Here is a 17,852-nt window from a genome sequence, read left to right on the forward strand (position 1 = left end):
TAGCTAACTAGACTTTAAATAAAAACTTGGGGAGGAAAAAAAGAAACTGCCTTGGTTGAGTCTAGGTTTCTATGGAGGGGGAAAAGAAGCTGGGTTGGATGAGAGAGCCGGTGCCAAGGTGCAGAGCGAATGCAGGCTGGAATGTACAGTTATCACTGAGGGAGGTCACTGGAGGTGTTGAGCAGGGGAGGGAGGAGATGAGTGGTCTTTTAGGAATGTTTTAACAGGGGGTGCTCAAGATGGTTTGGATGGAAGAAAGGATTGAAGTCAAGAGGACAATTAGACTAGTTTGTGCAGTGACCCACAGGTGAAAAGGCCTGAGATAGGGTGGTGACAAATAGAAGAATAAGAAAGGAGCTTGTTTGAAGAATCAGAGGACAAGTCAGTAGAGCTTTGAGACTGATCTTTACTGTTCGGGAAGAGAGCTAAGATAAGATTTTGAGGCTGGAAGGATAGATGCTGGTGCAGGAATGGAGAGGTGAAGAAAGTGTACCGAAGGTAAGTTTAGTTTGGACAGGCTGAGTTAGGTAGGCAGGCATGTAGATAGGTCAATAAATAGAGCTAGAGAAGCAGTTTAGAAAATGTCTTAAGATGACTCGTAATACTACCAATTACCCTGCATTTTCCTTTATTTCTCTTTTGGATTATAGCCCTGGTTCATATACCACATATTTACATACCTGAAATCATGAATGTACATACTATTTTGCATTTTAGAATTAGAGTGTCGTTAAAATCTATTTTTATGTGGTTTTTAAAATTATTCATACTATTGACTGAAGTTTTTCCCCTTGGTGTGATCCATCCCCAGAGCTTCCTGAAAGCAGGGACCATATTGGTGCTGTTCATTCCCGTGTGGCTACAACATAGGCCTATTGAGCCCATAGATTATCTCTTTTCTTTGTAGAAGTTGCTATAATAAGCATGTATATGATTTTTTTTTCTGTTTCTGTCAAAATATTTCCTTACGATAAGTTTGTGAGATTAGGACTGCTGTGTGAAAGGACAACTGTCTATTTGCAGGTCACCCGGATAGCAACGCATGAGGATGAGTTTGGGGAAACGTGCTGCACTTGAGTGAAAAGTCAGTGCTTTCCAGTCGTAGAACCTCATTCCGAGGTTAAATTTAAGACTCAGGGAGAGTTAAACTTTGATGATTCCAGGTTTGCGTATGCTTCTTAAAAGCTGTTTCCTCATCCATTCAGTAACTTGAGGGAAAAAGCACATGAGGAGCTATTGTTGTGCTTTAACATTATTTGGAGGAATGAAGGCAATTTCATTAGAAGTCTTTATTGATCATTAATTTCCTACCCAGGCTCCCATTTGGAAAACATTGGTGAGTGTGCATTTAGCCATGCTTTACGTATGGGGTCTTCAGGGAGCTCTCTATCAGTTGGGATGGCATTTGGCCATGAGACAAGTTGACTTACAGTGACTTAAACAAGTTAGGGATTGATTTTCCTCATGTAACAAGATATCCTAGGATGAGTAGTCTGGGGGCTGTTATGGCTGGGTGATGTCATTGGAGATCCAGAGTCCTGTCTTAATGTCACCAGCTTTGCCTGTGGCTTTCATCCTCATGGCTGCTGTGCCTTCATCCAGCTGCGTCCTTGTTTAATGCAGGAAAACGGAGGGAGGGCAAAGATGAAAGATGGAAAGGGCTTTTCTGTGGAGCCTGTCCCTTTCAAAAGCTTCCCTGGAATCCCCACTCAGCAACTTCTGTTATTTCGTAAGTTAGAGCTACAGTTGACCCTTGAGCGACACTGGTCTAAACGGTTTGGGGTTTTGATTAATGCAGAACAATATTGTAAACGTATTTTCTTAACATTTTCTTTTTTTTTTTTTTAGCTTTATTATAAGAATACAGTAGGGGCGCCTGGGTGGCTCAGTCGGTTAAGCATCCAACTTCAGCTCAGGTCATGATCTCACCATTCATCGGTTTGAGCCCCACATTGGGCTCTGTGCTGACAGCTCGGAGCCTGGAGCCTGCTTCAGATTCTGTGTCTCCCTCTCTCTCTGCCCTCCCCCACTCACGCTCTGTCTCTCTCAAAAATAAACATGAAAAAAAAAATCTTTGAAAAAGAAAAAAATACATCCAGTGTATAATCCATCCAGTATATAATACAGTATATGTGTTAACTGCGTATGCCATTAGTAAGGCTTCTTGTCCACAGTAGGCTATTACTGGTTAAGTTTTTGAGGAATCAAAAGTTATATGTGGATTTTCAAGTGCTTGGGGCATTAGCACCTCTAACCTCCATGTTGTTGAATGGCCAGCTGTGTATCCAGTGGCCATTCCTAAATGCTAAGGAGAAGGTTAGTATTTTTAGCTGGGTGCCTTGCTTTCCCTGATAAAACTGGTTAGTGAAGAAGAAAAAGAGAAAGAATGCTGGCAACCAGCAGTGGTGGCCACAGTCTCCAGGTGACATGCTGACAGTGCTCCTAACAGCCTCTCCTTTGAGGTGGGGAAAGGCAAGCACCGATATTTTTATCATACAGGTGAAGGAATAAAAAGATGTGAATTTGTGAGGAATCCATGAGTAGCTATGATATGATGAATTTATGTCTGTCATCTGGATTTTAGTTGAAGAGCCAAAGGACGTATGAAGCCAGCCAAATGTGGCATTAAATCTTTGGATGCTGCAAAGTTCATGTTCAGAGTGAGAATTAATGTTAAATGGCTTTGTTATGGGCAGACTCTTAGTCACTATAATCAAGGGCTAAGAAACACTCAGGCTAGAGGCTTTTGATTAGGGCAGTACTTGGTAACCATTGTATAGCTCTTAAGAACTTGGGTTCATAAAGGCCAGCTGCGTGTGCTCAAAATAGCCACAACTCTAGGGTTAAATCCAGCACTTAACAGTGTGAACTTTTATTTTTCCTGACTCGGGGGTTTTCAGTTACACATACGTAAACCTGGTGGAAACCTAGTGGAATAATCTATTCCAGTGGTTCCTAACTCTTTCTGTGCATGAGAGTTCCCTGGGGAGCTCAAACAATACTGATGTCATGGACCCACAGCAGATACTCTGATTCTGTTGGTCGGGAATGGTCTTCTAAGTGAGAAGTAATGAGGGAAATCACTAAGGGAGTGGGAGTGGAACTGGACATGAGAGGATGGCTTTGAGAAGTATGTCAGATAGTACCGTCCAATAGAACTTTCTGCAAGGATGAAAATGTTCTATTTGTGCTGTTCAGTATGGTCTGTGAGGTGCATTTGGCTACTGAGCGCTTCAAATGGGGTTGTGCAGCTGAGGAACTAAAATTTTAATGAGTTGGCCACCTGTGGCTCAGGGCCACATTATTGGATAGGTCAGGTTCAGAAGGTAGAGTCCATAGGCTACAGTTACCACGTAGGGAGAGGTGGGTAGTGGTGGTGGGTGAAAGAGAAGGAGGAGTTGAGTACAATCGCAAAGTTTCTGTCTTCAGAGAGGAGGCGGGTGGTGATGCTTCCGGTATCAGGAATGAAGTTGGGGGGCGAGTTCATGAGTTTATGTGAAGGTCTCAGCACCTGGCCTGTTATAAATGCTTAATCACATCTGGGCAGGATTCACGGCTCATGTGTTTTATTTGATGAGTACAAAATACAGTCTAAAAGGATCTCTGAAAATAGTATTTTCTTCCTATTCAATCTTTTCTTTTTCTCTCTTTTTAAATATCAGGTATCAAATTGTAGTGGAAATAATCCAAGCAACTACAATTAGCAGCTTTCCCCAGCTGAAGAGGCACAAGGGTAAGAACCGTTTGTTTTCTTCAGCTCTACATTTTGCCGGTTCTGGAACTCCCCCAGTTTTCTCTCCTGTCAGAATGTTAGCAAGTGTGAGCATTTTTCTGGCTCACATTTAAATATTTCCAATTTATTAGTATAACAGCAGCATTAGAGAAAGTAAGTATAATTTCATGCTAACAAGAACCTTTGTATTTCTGTGTTTCTTTAAACTTTCTTCATCCGTAGTCCTAATTTTTCAGACTGAAATCATTGGGTATATAGTGCTTCTGTTCTGTTTTGAAAGTAAGCATGATTTCATGACTTTTTTCTCATTAAAGTTTAATCTAAATATTCGTTAATATTTCTAATTTGAAACGTAATCTTAATAGTTATTTAAATGACTCCAGTGAGTTGATATTTTGTAATTTCCTTAACCTTTTTCTTTAGTTAAGATTTGTATCTTAACTTGTATTCGTGTATTCTTTCCTCCTTCTGGGTTTAAAAAGAAAAAAAAAAGTTCTGTGTTTTTCCCATTTGTTTCCCTTCAAATGAAGAGATTTTTACCTAGGCATGATAGGAATAATTAAGGTGTGAAGCTGGCTTTCAACTCCCTTCTCCTTGGCCTGGGGCTAGCATATCCCCCCTCATAGATATCCTCCTCTCAGAGACCTGTCACTGTCTAGAGTGCAAGTCTTGATCCATAGCTAAGAGGCAGCAAACGCCTTGTTAGGCTAGCCTTGCCATGAAAATCTCCAGGCCCGCTCGAGTCCCATCAGGAAGCAGGGTGTTGAAGGAAGAGTTGGGCCAGAGTCTTACAACGTGTGCCTACAGAGGCAACAGGAAGCTTGGCCTGGGGACTTTTCCTTGTGTGTGAGTCACTGGCCGAGATAGGAGCTAGGTAAAAACGAGATGAAGGGACAGACTAGGAAGAGGCACAGATTCTTAATCTCTCTGCCCAGCAAGGAAGATTGTACAAATTTGTTCATTCAAAAAATGTTACTGAACACAACTGGGTGATGATGATACGGTAGTGGGGAAAAACAAAATCTCTGCATTAAGCTCTTAAATGAAGCTGGGAGGCAATCAGAAAATGAGCAAATCAAATAAGCAGCATTTTATTTTTAAAGTTTATTTGTTTAAGAGGGAGAGACAGTGAATATGCAAGCTAGTAGGGGAGAGAGAGAGGGAGAGAGCATCTCAAGCAGGCTCCCCACTGTTAGTACAGAGCCCAATGTGGGGCTTGATCTCATGAATTGGGAGATCATGACCTGAGCAGAAATCAAGTGTCGGATGCTTAGCTGACTGAGTCAACCCAGGCACCCAAGTAAGCAGTATTTTAGATGTGGTGTGTGCCTTGGAGAAAAAGCTGTGAGAGGGGGTGTGTGGCAGGGAGGTCTGGCTCAGCTGGAGGGGGAGGTAGATTTGCATTCAGATGGGTCATCTGGGAAGACCTCCCCCCACTTGGTGACCTGGGAGCAAAGACCTGGGGGCCTGAGGGTATCTGGGGAAGGACAGAAGCAAAACTCTGAGGCAGAAGCATGTGGGGCTTGCTTGAGTCACCTGTGTGGCTGGAAAGGGGTGAATTGGGGGAGAGAAGCCAGACACGAGATGGGAGAGGTGGCACTGGACCCCATTCCGAAGGACCTTACTGGTACTGCTGGGACTTTGGCTTTTAGTCGGCAAGAGGAAGGAAGTCTTTTTTTGAGCAAAGGAGGTGTGATCTGATTGATCCCCGCGAGGCTGTGGGCTCTGTTCCTCTCCTTTTTTCTTACTGTTCCTGCAGAGAAGATGCTTCATTTCAGACAGTTATTTTTAAGAGGATAGTAGAGAGGGAATTCTAGTTGCCACCGTTATCTTTCCTCAGTGTTCCTCGTTGATACGTGAGTCTAGTCAGCAAGATCCCTTCCTTATTCTGTGGTGTTGTATTAGTTTACTAGGGCCATTGCAAAGTAGCACAGACTGCATGGCTTTGACAACAGAACTTTATTTTCACACTGTTCTGGAGCCTGGAAGTCCGAGGTCAAAGTGTCCAAGGTGTTGACAGGGTGGTCCCTTCTGAGGACTGTGAGGGAGGGGTCTGTTTTAGCCTCTCCTCTTGGCTTGTAGTTGGCCATCTTCTCTCTGAGCCTTCATATCGTCTTCCCTCTGCTCAGGTCTTTGTCTAAATTTCCTGTTCTTGCAAGGACACTACTCGTATTGGATGAGGGCCCACCCTATGGCCCCATTTTAACTTAATCACCACTGTAAAGACCCTATCTCCAAATATGGTCACTCTGAGGTACTGGGGGTTAGTATTCATGAATCTGAGGGTAGGAGCGGGAACACAGAGAAGCCCATACAGTTATGTTACTAGCCATTCTCCACGACACGTCTTCCTTTCATGCCTCATTTTCCATCTAAGCTGCTCTCAGAACTGTCTTGCTCTCAGAAATGTCTCCTATTCAAGCAATGGGGAGAAGGCAAGCAAGCTGAGCTCACTTGGGGCCGTGGAGCTGTTTTCCCTTGGGACAGAAAACCCCGGAGACTGGTTTACCTCTCTGAGGTCACTGATTAGCAGTGATATTGTCACTGGTTTTAAATTTATTCAAAATTCTCATTGGATAGTTGTGGTTTGTTTGGTTTGGCTGTAAGCCAGAGAATCTCTTCCTCTCTCAAAGTCTAGGACTCTGCTTCTTGTGTATGCGCAACTAGCTTGAAACAACCCTTAGGCTTAGAATTTGGGACAAGCCATCTCCATGCCAGGAGCCTTCATTTCATGTTGGGCTCCAGAGGACAGAATGTGTGCCGGAGAACTTTGTGGAGAGAGGCAACTTTGGTTTTGCTTCACAAAGCAAACGCAGACACTTTATGGAGCCACAGGAAGCGTGTAAATGTGAGGAAGTGACTGTGACCAACACAAAGATTTTTATAATCAACTTTCCACTTTAGTCTGTATATCAGTAGAAGGTTTTGATAGAATATTTACATTGTATTTTATTGAATAATTCCACTAAAAAAGGTGTTGAATATTTTGATAAGTTATTTGAGTTAATAGATTTAAAAAATCATATAAAAATTCAGTGTTGATAAAATAAATAAAAATGTTCTCCCTAATTATATTCAGGTTATGGTTGATGACATGGTTAATGATTCAAGTCTATTTATGTTCCTATTTTTATAATAAAACATGTCAGTGTAGTGTCACTGGTCATCGTAGCTCTGACAAGGTTAGAGGAACCATATAGTGCACAGTCACATATAGCTGGAAATAGAAAAATGAAAGCCGATTAGTTATAAAATCTTTCAGAAGTATTTTTGGAGTATTCCGACGAGCAGGGTGAGGCAATGTCTGGGAATGAAGTATTCCAGTCTAGGACCTGGATAATGGTAGTGCAAGGAAGGGATTGATAAGGAAGACTATGGAAGGAAAATAGCCTACTTGGTGACTGGTTGGATACGAGAAAGAATCAGATGATGGGACGTTATTGTGCTGGTATAGCCTGCTGACTTTTCGCATGAGGAAATGGTTATCTGGAGAAGTTAAAGACCCTAACTTGTAGTCTGCACCTGCTTCTGTCCCTTTGCTTCAGGTTGGTGAGGTGAAGTTTAGGGTAGAGGACAGGACTAGGGCAGCAGTTAGGAGAGCTTGTTCAAGTGAGCTTCTCTTGCTAGCTTCCTAATGAAACCCGGACGTGTCCTTTTATGTCTCTAGGACTCCTTTCTTTCAGTCTTGAGGTTGGGTGCTCTCGACGATCATACAGGGTTTCTCAGTGAAGACACCAAAAGAGTCAGGGAATGTGTATGAGGGACTGGTCTCGGGTGTTTTGGATTTGCAGGGATAGCAGGATAGAAAAGTACCTGTTCGGCATTTGTAAGCTGGGATTCACACTGTGGAGAAAGAGCGCAGCCCTGCAGAAACATATTTGCATGTTACCAGTATAGAGGTGATAGTTAATAGTCTCCTTTTATCCTGTCTCCAAGTCAAGTATCCTTGCAGAGCCGATGCGGTGTTCTCCGTTATTGGAGGAGAATAGCGTATACCAGTCTGAAGTGACTTCTCCGAATTCATAATATCATCTGCTGTCTCACTGTTTAAATTCATTATGTAGGTGGCTTCCATTTTAAAGAATTAGGTTGCTGTAATTTAAGTGCACTTTTTTTTTTTTTAATGAAAAAGGAAGATCAAATTTAGCATCCCCATTGTCCTTACTTTTTCTTTAATCAGTAACATATTGAGTCTTATAGGAAGTAGGTTTTTAAATTTTTTTAATGTTTGGGTTTTTTTTTTTTTTTTTTTTTTTTTGAGAGAGAAAGGGAGACAGCGTGAGCTAGGGAGGGGCAGAGAGAGAGGGAGACACAGAAAGCGAAGCAGGCTCCAGGCTCTGAGCTGTCAGCACAGAACCTGACATGGGGCCTGAACTCACAAACTGTGAGTTCATGATCTGAACCAAAGTTGGATGCTTAACTGAGCCATCCAGGTGCCCCAGAAGTAGTTCTTTTTTGTCTGTAAGATCTGGAGTTTTGATATGTGGCTGGCAGATAAAAGGTTACTTTAAAGACTGGTTCCAGATAGTAATGATATCATTCCTCAACTTGATCTTTAATGTATTTCAAATAAATTTGTGTGTTTATTTTCTTCCCTGTAAAAATCGTTAAGGAAAGTTAAAGTTTTAGCGTTAGAAGTCTCCCCAAAACATAATTGTTGAGTCGTTTTTAGAGATCTTTGCATTTTAGGGATAGTGTGATCTAGTAAAAATACTCTCAGACAAAGAATCAGGGGAAAACCTCAGTCTTTATGTGAAGCTTTTGACTTAAGCCCCACCTGTCTACACTGTTTTCTTAAATTTGGAAAATCAGCCTGTGCTCATTTTATATCTCACAGCGACCATGTAGCAGTGCCACCAGGTTGTGTGTGCAGTTGTAAGCACTTTCATTCCCAATGCCGTTTCTCCTTCTTGCCACGTTACTTTTGTGGGTGGGAAAGTGAAGAATTTAAAAAAAAGAATGCACAGATAGAAGATCCTAAGAATACTTAGGATTCAACTTAGAGATGGGAACTTTATTTATGAATGTATATATGCATTTATGTATTTATGAATGTATACATATATATCACTATATATACACTATATATATATGTACTATAAATGTAGTTTTGTTGTTCCATATAAAGCTATTTCTGGCAAGTCTTTTTCAGTCACAATCATTGACAATTAAGAAATGTTTTGCAATTGCAAAAATACTTTGAAGATTTAAGGAAAAAATTGCTGTATAACAGGTTGGGAGAAATTACCTGATTATGTGCCCTCTGAAACCTTAAGGAGCCAATCAGCTAACTCAGGATGACAGAGGAAGGCCTGGGGACCGCTTTGCTTTGTATATTCAGGAAGGTTCAAAATAAGGCTTTTGAGGCTTCAGCAAGCTCCAGCCAATCCACATAAACTTCTGCATGTGTTTCAGATTCACTGTAGATTAGTGTATCATAAACGAGGAGCAAATTACTCTCCTTAATGAGGTAGAAATTTTAATTTGATTTTTGATGGCTCTTTTGGGGGGAGATTTTTATATTTTCAAGAAGTAAGGTATCAAATAATTTTTAACATCTTAACAGTGCTTCAGCAGTTTAATTGCTGATACGATTCTAGGGAAAATAAATCCTAGAAATAAAAAAAAATTATATTATGGAACTCATCTCCTTGTCTTGTGGATACGAAAATTATATTAGGTATAATTAGGGAAAAGGGTCTTAGAGAAAACTTACAGATACAGAACAATTTGAAACAATTAGTCTCAGAAGGTTTAGTTTACTCACAAAATTTTCTTACCTCTGACCTTATTTTATCATTGATCCTGGCCAAATGTATTGATTTACTAAAGCCTAAATCTTACCCACTAATAACCTCAACTCCTTGTTGGTCATGGAATTTGGGAAGTTTAGCTGAGTTCAGCTAGCTAACTTCAGTGAACTTTTTTTCAGTCTTCATTTTCTTTGACCGTTTGGTGCATTTGACATTGTTGGAGTTCCTCAGTGTTTGTGTCTAACCCTCTCATTATTTTATACCTGTGTGGTCCAATATAAGAGCTATTAGCCATATATGGTTATTCAAGTTTAAATTAAAGGTAAATCCAGATTTAAAACCCAGTTCTTCAGTCATGCAAGCCACATTTCAAGTGTTCAGTAACCCCTGAAGTCATTGTTGCACTATATGCTAACTAACTTGGATGTAAATTAAAAAAAAAAAAAAAAAAAAGCAAGTGTTCAGTAACCATCTGTGGCTACCATATTGGATAGTACAGAACGAACATTTCCATCACCACACAAGTTCTTTTTCTTTTTTTTTTTTGAGTTTATTATTTATTTTGAAAGAGAGAGAGCGTGCAAGCAGGCTGTGCAGTGTTAGTGTGGAGCCCGATGTGGGGCTCGAACTTATAAATCAAGATCATGACCTGAGCTAAAATCAAGAGTTGGATACTTAACCAACTGTGCCACCCAGGTGCCCCCATCACCACAGAAGTTCTGCTGGGTAGCACTGCCTATACCCATTCCCAGGCCGGTCTTCTTATTTCCTTTATCTATATGCTGATAAATCTCCAAATTTCCATCTACAGAACCTCTCTGCTCTACTTACTACTGCTTACTCAGTATTTTTATTTGAGTATCTTAAAGGCATTTCCAAATGAAAATGTGCAAATCAGGGGTGCCTGGGTGGCTCAGTCAGTTAAGCACCCAACTTTGCTGAGGTCATGATCTCACAGTTCATGGGTTTGAGCCCCACATCGGGCTCTGTGCTGGCAGCTCAGAGCCTGGAGCCTGCTTCAGATTCTGTGTCTTCCTCTCTCTGCCCCTTACCCACTCACACTCTCTGTCTTAAAAAAATAAACATTAAAAATTTTTTTTAAAAAATGTGCAAATCAAAGTACCACATAACTGGTCATCCTCTTAGTTTCTTAGTCTCAGTGAATGATATCATCACCCATCCATATGTCATAAACCTAGAAGTCATCTTTGTTCATTCCTTCTTCATCGTATACAATGACTAGTCCATTATCATCACAAAGTTTGACCTTCACAATATATCTCAACTTTGTTCTCTTTCTCTAAACCACCATCTTCCACCACTAGTCTCTCTTGAGCTATGGTAATAGCTTAATTGGTCTCCTTATATCTACGCCTGCCCCTATTTGATATATTTTTCATACTGACGTCATATGATTAAAAAAAACATGCAGATATCCTCATGTCACCTCCATGCTTAAAACCCTTCATTGTCTTTTCATTGTTCTTAGACGTGAAATCTACAAGGTCCTGCTTGCTCTGGTCCCTGTTACTGTCTTCAGCCTTATGTCTTGCTGTTCTACTCCCTCTTGTTGTAGTCTAGCCACACTAATGTTTCTATTTCCTCAACTCACCGTGATTCATCCTGCCTCATATTCTTTGCCTGTTTTGCTGATTCTTCTTGGAATGCTACCCTACTTTCAATCTCACTCTGTCTAGGTAGCTCCTACTTATCTTTATATTTTATCTTGAATTTCTCTTCTCTGATCACAACCCCACTTCCCTTGATTCTGGGTAGGTGAGACAACTCCTGAGTTTTTATCAGTAGAGAAGGATATACTCTGAAGGAAGTCTTAGTCACCAGAGGTAGGTCTTGAGTCATTCAACAAACTGTGTTTTGAATGCCATTATGTGTTAGGTACAGCTGTGCAATGAAAAAAACTGTCTCTGACCTCAAGGAGATCCTAGTCTAACAAGGAGACAGGTAGACACACATACCAACTTAGAGTACCATTCGATAAATGCAGTGAGCGTTGCATGTTCAGGGTTTAGTCGTGGCACAGATGTGCAGAACAGTCCACTCTACCTGGAACAGGTGGTCCAGAAAGACTTTAGAGTAGCAGAGTTGAGTTGGAACAATTGAGTGGCTCTCATTTCCTTCTGGGCTTGTCAGGTGGATGTGGGTAGATGGTACCACATGTCCACAAAGAAGACAGTTGTGGAATGGCCTCCTGTGTATAAGCCATGTCAAGGGAGATACTGTGCTGGTGCTTGGCATGTAATGAAGAGACAAGGCTTGATAGGAAGACAGGAGCCAATACTAAAGATGCTTGTAAGCTATCCTAAGAAGTTTAGACTTAATCCTGTGGAGCAGTGGTTCTCAAACTATAGTGTGCGTCACAGTTACCTGGAGGGCTTGTTACAATGCAGATTCCTGGACCCTACCCCAAAGTTTCTGATGTGGGGCTCGATCTCACAAACTGTGAGATCATGACCTGAGCCCCCCCAAAAAAAAAAAAATCAAGAGTTGGATGCTTAACCAACTGAGCCAGCCAGGTGCCCTAAGATCTGTAACTTCTACCATGTAAAGAAATGGCAAAAACATGGTCATCTACACCCTGGAAGCGGGCTTTCACCAGGACCTGGCCATGCCAGTACCCTCATCTTGAATTACCAGTCTCCAGGGGTATGAGAAGAAATTTCTGTTGTTGATAGCCACCTAGTCTGTGGTGTTTGTTATAGGTGCCTGAATGAACTAAGACACTGGTCAAGTATAGGAATTCTAAGTAATATGGGGACACGGGCTAAACTTTCCCTACAGTTTGGTGGGAATAAGTCCAGTATTTCAGCTCCCTTCTTAAAGCCTTCTTTTCTGTTCTGAATCCTGGAATGTTTTTAAGAATAGTTAAGGTGATGCAAGAGTGATAATTCCTCAGTTGACTACAACAAAGGATGTGATGTTGATTTGAGTCTGCTAGAAACTGCTAAATATAAATAGTACACCCTTGGGAGTGATGCTCATAGTATAGATGGGGAGGCTTTGGTCAAGTTGTTCATCTTCTTTAGGGTATAAGTAAACAGTTTCAAAATCGAATATATCAAGCAGAACTGTAGAACTTCAGAACATACTACATGTGTATATGGACACAGAATTGCTGATAAGAACCATAATGGTTTCCATTAGGAATTATTTTAAAAGATAATATGTACCTTCTTTGTCTGATTTGGTATTTAAAGGTGACTCTGCCTGAAAGAGGGTAGCTAATTTGTAGACTCTAATGGACTTCTCAGGGTCCTTTCTTGTGCTTTGATGTGATCTGATTTTTGAGCATTGCTGTAATCTGATACAAATGGCTCCTAATTTCTGAATTGCCTGACCTTAGAAGATGCCCCAGCCCATTGCCACAGCGGCCCTCCTGCTGTGAGTACAGCAGCCTCTAGCGCCTGCTATCCCCTGGCCAGCATCCTGCCAGGCCCCCTGGCCCCCACCCGTTCTCGGCCTCAAAGGGTGAAGGGCTCAGGGCACGCCCACTACCCTCTCTGTAGTCTCCCAACACTGTAGGAGTCCTTCCACCTCCGTACCCCAAGAAAACTTTAATCATCGCATATTCTAACACCCACATTTACACAAATGAAGTTCAGGCTCAGCGATAGTAAGCAACATACCCTGTGTAACTAGAACTAGTTAGTCACACACAGATTTGGAACTTCAACTCGGGTCTCCTAATTTTTACTCCTGGTCTCTTCCCACCGTGCTGCTTATTCACAAAGGTAGATGTTATGAAAGTCCTGGTAGAAGCTTACAAATTATTGGGCCAGATCTGTGTTCTAAGTATGTGTCTTGTACCTGTTCAACTCATGGCTCCAATTTGGGAGCAGGACTCTCCTGGTAATTTATTGTGTGGATATAGTTGATATGACACTATTACTTTAAAAACGTATCACAAGCATGTTGGAGGACCTTAAGCCAAAGGAAGTACTACAAGTTTCAGTACTTGAGACATTTAAAGGGAGGAAGTAGAAAGTGTGCTGTAAGCATGTCTGACCAGGCTGGGCAAGGTCAAACTACAAGATCTCTGTAGTCTTCTCCCATGATAACGTGAGTGGTTCCGCCATCAGCTCCTGCTATGATTTCTGCTTACTCCTCAAGTACTCTTCCTACTAAAGTGGAGTGACACTTCAGACTATGAAATCCGGGTGTTCGGTATGATAAGAAAATCCCATTTGTTCTTTTTGAAAAAGAACATACTGGCCTCAAGTTGAAAAGTAAGATAAATATGTGTATATATATATGTATTGATTGGTTGTTCGTTTGTTCTTGGGCAGCTTTTGAGGTGGTTTTCAGATAATTTTGAAGAAGTTTGTGATGATTAGTAACTGCTGAGAACTGGTGTCAGTTTCGTGTTAAGAAATCAAGCACCATTTTTCATTTTGAAACTTGACCAGTCCCTAGGTGAATACATACCTGTTTCTTGAACCCACCTCTCAAGGGAGTTTCTTAAAACTTGTATTTACAGGGTGCTGGGGTGGCTCAGTCAGTTAAGTGTCTGACTTTGGCTCAGGTCATGATCTCACGGTTCGTGAGTTGGAGCCCTGTGTCAGGCTGTGTGCTGACAGCTCAGAGCCTGGAGCCTGCTTCGGATTCTGTGTTTCCCTCTCTCTCTGCCCCTCCCCCCAAATAAATAAACATTAAAAAAAAAAAAAGACAGAAAGAAAAAACCCTTGCATTTAAGGGCACCTGGGTGGCTCAGTTGGTTAAGTGATTGACTTTGGCTCACGTCATGATCTCAGGGTTTGTGAGTTTGAGCCCTGAGTTGGGCTCAGAGCCTGGGGCCTGCTTCGCATTTTGTGTCTGCCTTTCTCTCTGCCCCTCCCCTGGTTGTTTTCTCTCTCTCTCTCTCAAAAACAAACTTAAAAAAGAAAACTTGTATTTACATGTACAGTGGAGACTCAAAGGATTGTTCATCTGTGGACACAAGTTGAGGAATAGAGGCCCAACATTTTGCAGTGAGGAGCTCCCTTAATTCTTTACGTTGGGGGCCTGGGGGGGCATGAGGAGGCCTGTTCATCCTGGGGAGGAGAACCGCATGCTGGGGAGTCAGGGGAAGGGGTGAGTGTGCAGCCTTGTCTCCTTTACTGTCACAGAGTTTATACCTCTATATTAGTACTTCTCTGTAGGGTGCAGGTGCAAGGCACAGTTTTGTCCCCCAGGGTGCCTAGGGCATTTGGTCATGTCCAGCGACCTTACTGGTTGTCCCGTCTGGGGGACGGGATGCTACTGGCATCTAGTGGTAGAGGCCAAGAATGCTGCTCTACACAGGACAGCCCCCACAAGACAAATTTACCCAGCCCCAAATGTCTCTCGTGTCCAGGATGAGAAACCCTGCTCTGTTATCCCCTGAATCCCCCAATCAACCTGCTGAGAGTGCTGCTGTTAGGAGATGCCTTGGGATTTGGTAGCGTGCCGGGACAGGAGAAACAATACTCTGCTCCCGACATTGTCTAGTACCTGAAAAAATAAAATGGTGCCATTTTAATCCATTTATGCTTGTGCTATTTCTGGAGTCGTTAGTTTGCACTGTAAATGACTGCACTCTCTCCTTTGCCTCCTTAGGAATAGTGCTTAATAGTTCTCCCTGGTGTTTGTATTTTACTGTAAGACACTCTCACTTGCTTAAGGAAGAACTATATCATGGGCAGAAGGTTTAAAGCAAAAAGCAATGCTACGCTGTTGTCCATAGGTCTACTGTAATGTCTCTGTAGCCAGAATTGTTCACCTAATGTCTAAGCCAAATTCTCTTTGAGCAAAGGAACCCAGTGAACCCGTTTTCTTTTGTTCTGACTTCACTAAAATCTGGACTTTCCAGAAGGAAGAACAGTAAATATTCATAACTAATTGCTTTAGAATACTCTGTCACTTGTATATCCATCTTGGCACCACTTTAAAAGAGCCGCTACCAACCATTGTTTCACCCGTCACTGTTTATCTCCCTGGCTTTCTTTTTTAAGCTAGATCAAACAGTTGTGTGATTAACCGATTTGTAACGATGCACAGCATGCAGCTAACGCTCTACAGAGAAGCAGCTACATGAATCTGATTTGAGCGGGGCCACAGCGTATTGTCGCGAACCCACTTGCCTATACTTTTCTTGGCCTGGATATTTCCGGGCTGAATGGGTTTTCAGGTCACAAAGCATATTCATCTGCATCGCGGATTTACAAGGATTTTTGTGCAACAGACACATGGGCTGCATGAGGTCCATGTTAGTCATTTAGCCCTGAACGTGGCATTGGTTTTCTGAGGCAAAAATAAACAGAATTTTCTAAGCAACAAGCTGCTGTTGAATTTGTTAGCAACAAGCTTTGTGATCAGACAATGGCATTGTATTGCCCTTTAACAAACAAGAACGTATTCACGTGAGCAGGCGACATTCAAGTAGAACATAAAAATATTCTTCTCAGCCCTGCAGCTGGGTTTTAGATGGTTTATTCTCCTTCTTTCTTCCTTCTCTTTGGAGTTTGCTTCTAGTTTTTGTGCTTTTAGAAAGGCTTTTATGTTTTCTTAGGAGAAGAATGTGGTTGTTGATAAATGTGTGTCAGTTTCTTGCTATATATGTCTCCTTAGTAGCCTATTTTAACCCCAAATTAAAATTGTGGTATAGATTTATTTTATAAAAGGAAGTTCTTTAGTTCCCAAACTTAAGAGTATTTTAAATATGTATCAAATTGAGACTTTAAAGATACATTTTTAAAAATGAAAACTTTTTTTCTGAAAATGTGACTGTCCCAAGCATGTATTTCTTTAGGCACACACACAAAGCATCCTAGTTTGTGACAGACTAATTTGGGGAAAGACTTATATCTTCCCACTAAGGGGACTCTGCCACTAAGGGGACTCAAATATTATTTAAGTATTTGATGATGATGATGATGATGATGATGATGATGATGATGAAGAAGAATGTTGAGTTACTAAGTTCTTTGGTTAGAGCCTGTCAGCCAAGCGTAGGACAAGTTGAGAAACTATTACTGAAGTCAAATGAAAATATCCCCTCAGCACACATACAGAAAAGTCATCCTGTAATATCAGACAGACCCTCTGGAACAAGGCCGTCTGTTGACCTGAAGTCTACCTGTTACCCTCTGTGCTAAGTACTGGCAAAAGCTGCTTCTGAAAGATCACATGTTTTGTGGTACTCTTCTAGGTCTTTTCAGTTACTTGTTCAGCCTGCCTTGGTACTGTTTCAGGCATTTGCACACATTGACTGAGTGGAACATGGGAGAGGTAATGGTGATCGTCCTAGGGAATTGATGGTCTCTGCTGAGTTCTATAGAACATTACTTAGACTCCACATTAAGAGGCACCAAGAAGCAGTACACAGACTCCCCTCTTTTATTGTGGGTACTTCTGATCTAAGCCAAGCACATTATGACCCACCTCCAGAAGGCTGATCTGACCTGCCTAGGAATATTTATATCTATCAAGTGCTCACCTTGGCCCTGAACATGGCCCTGAACATTGCCTAAAACAATCTCACTGTTTCCGAAGGGAGCTTGCTCTTGTGCTTTCCACAGGGGATTTCTTACTCCCCTCGCTTTCCACAGGCCTCTGACCACTCACCCTTTTTACTTACCTCACTCTCAGCAGATAACCTTACTCACGACTTTGGGGAAACAGACCATGTGAGGGGAACCGCCCCAGCTTCTAGGCACCAGAATACAAACTTGCTTTATGTACACCTTCCCTTCTGTCTTCCATGTTACTGTAGTGGCCTTTTTCCAAAGCTGATCTATTTGCTTGTCTTCTGGATGCCACTCCCCATCTGTCACCTCACCTCTCTCTCCTCTCTCTCTCTTAACTCTCTCTCTCTTAAATGAGCATTAAAACCAGCTCATCTCTCCCCCATTAAAAACGACAACAACAACAAGCCTTCCTTCAACCCAGCCCTGCCTTTATGTTGTGTATGCAAGGCCAGTCCATTTTCCACAAGGAAATGACTAAATGCTTGGTCATGTTTAAAAATCAATTCTGTGTAAGTTTTTTTGCTTTTACTTGAAATTATATAATGCCAACATAAGGAAACATGCCATCGTAAATGTTTTTAAATTAAACCTTAAAAAATTCTTGCTGAGACCACAAAACTCCTAAGTGTCAGAGCCCAGATTCTAATGTAAGTCTGATTCCAGACTCTACTGAAAACTTTCCACTGTATTTGACATGGAGGTCACTAGTGATCTTGGCAACGGCAGATTTGGTGGAGAGGAGGAGTAGAAACCATGTTGTTGGAGTAAACTGAAGAATGGGAGGTGAGAATGCTATTTCTCTCCTTTAGGGCCCAAGTTCTAGAGAAGCATAATACCTGAAACATAGTAAGCACTTAGCAAAAT

General features: G+C 41.7%; 1 protein-coding gene across 6 annotated transcripts in view; it reads left to right on the forward strand.

The window, feature by feature from the left end:
- The window catches only part of SNX25 (sorting nexin 25), a 129,573-nt gene that overhangs the window by 64,660 nt on the left and 47,061 nt on the right, over positions 1 to 17,852 (forward strand). For 5 of the 6 annotated variants that reach the window (XM_053216309.1, XM_053216308.1, XM_053216310.1 and 2 more), the window contains one exon: positions 3,663 to 3,733. In XM_053216309.1, coding sequence (XP_053072284.1) covers positions 3,663 to 3,733 — 71 coding nt within the window. Of the gene's footprint in view, positions 1 to 3,659; positions 3,734 to 17,852 lie in introns of all 6 variants that reach the window. The other variant, XM_053216311.1, reaches the window with a different exon arrangement.

This window comes from Acinonyx jubatus, chromosome B1 (genome assembly GCF_027475565.1).
Source record: "Acinonyx jubatus isolate Ajub_Pintada_27869175 chromosome B1, VMU_Ajub_asm_v1.0, whole genome shotgun sequence".
Lineage (NCBI taxonomy): Eukaryota > Metazoa > Chordata > Mammalia > Carnivora > Felidae > Acinonyx > Acinonyx jubatus.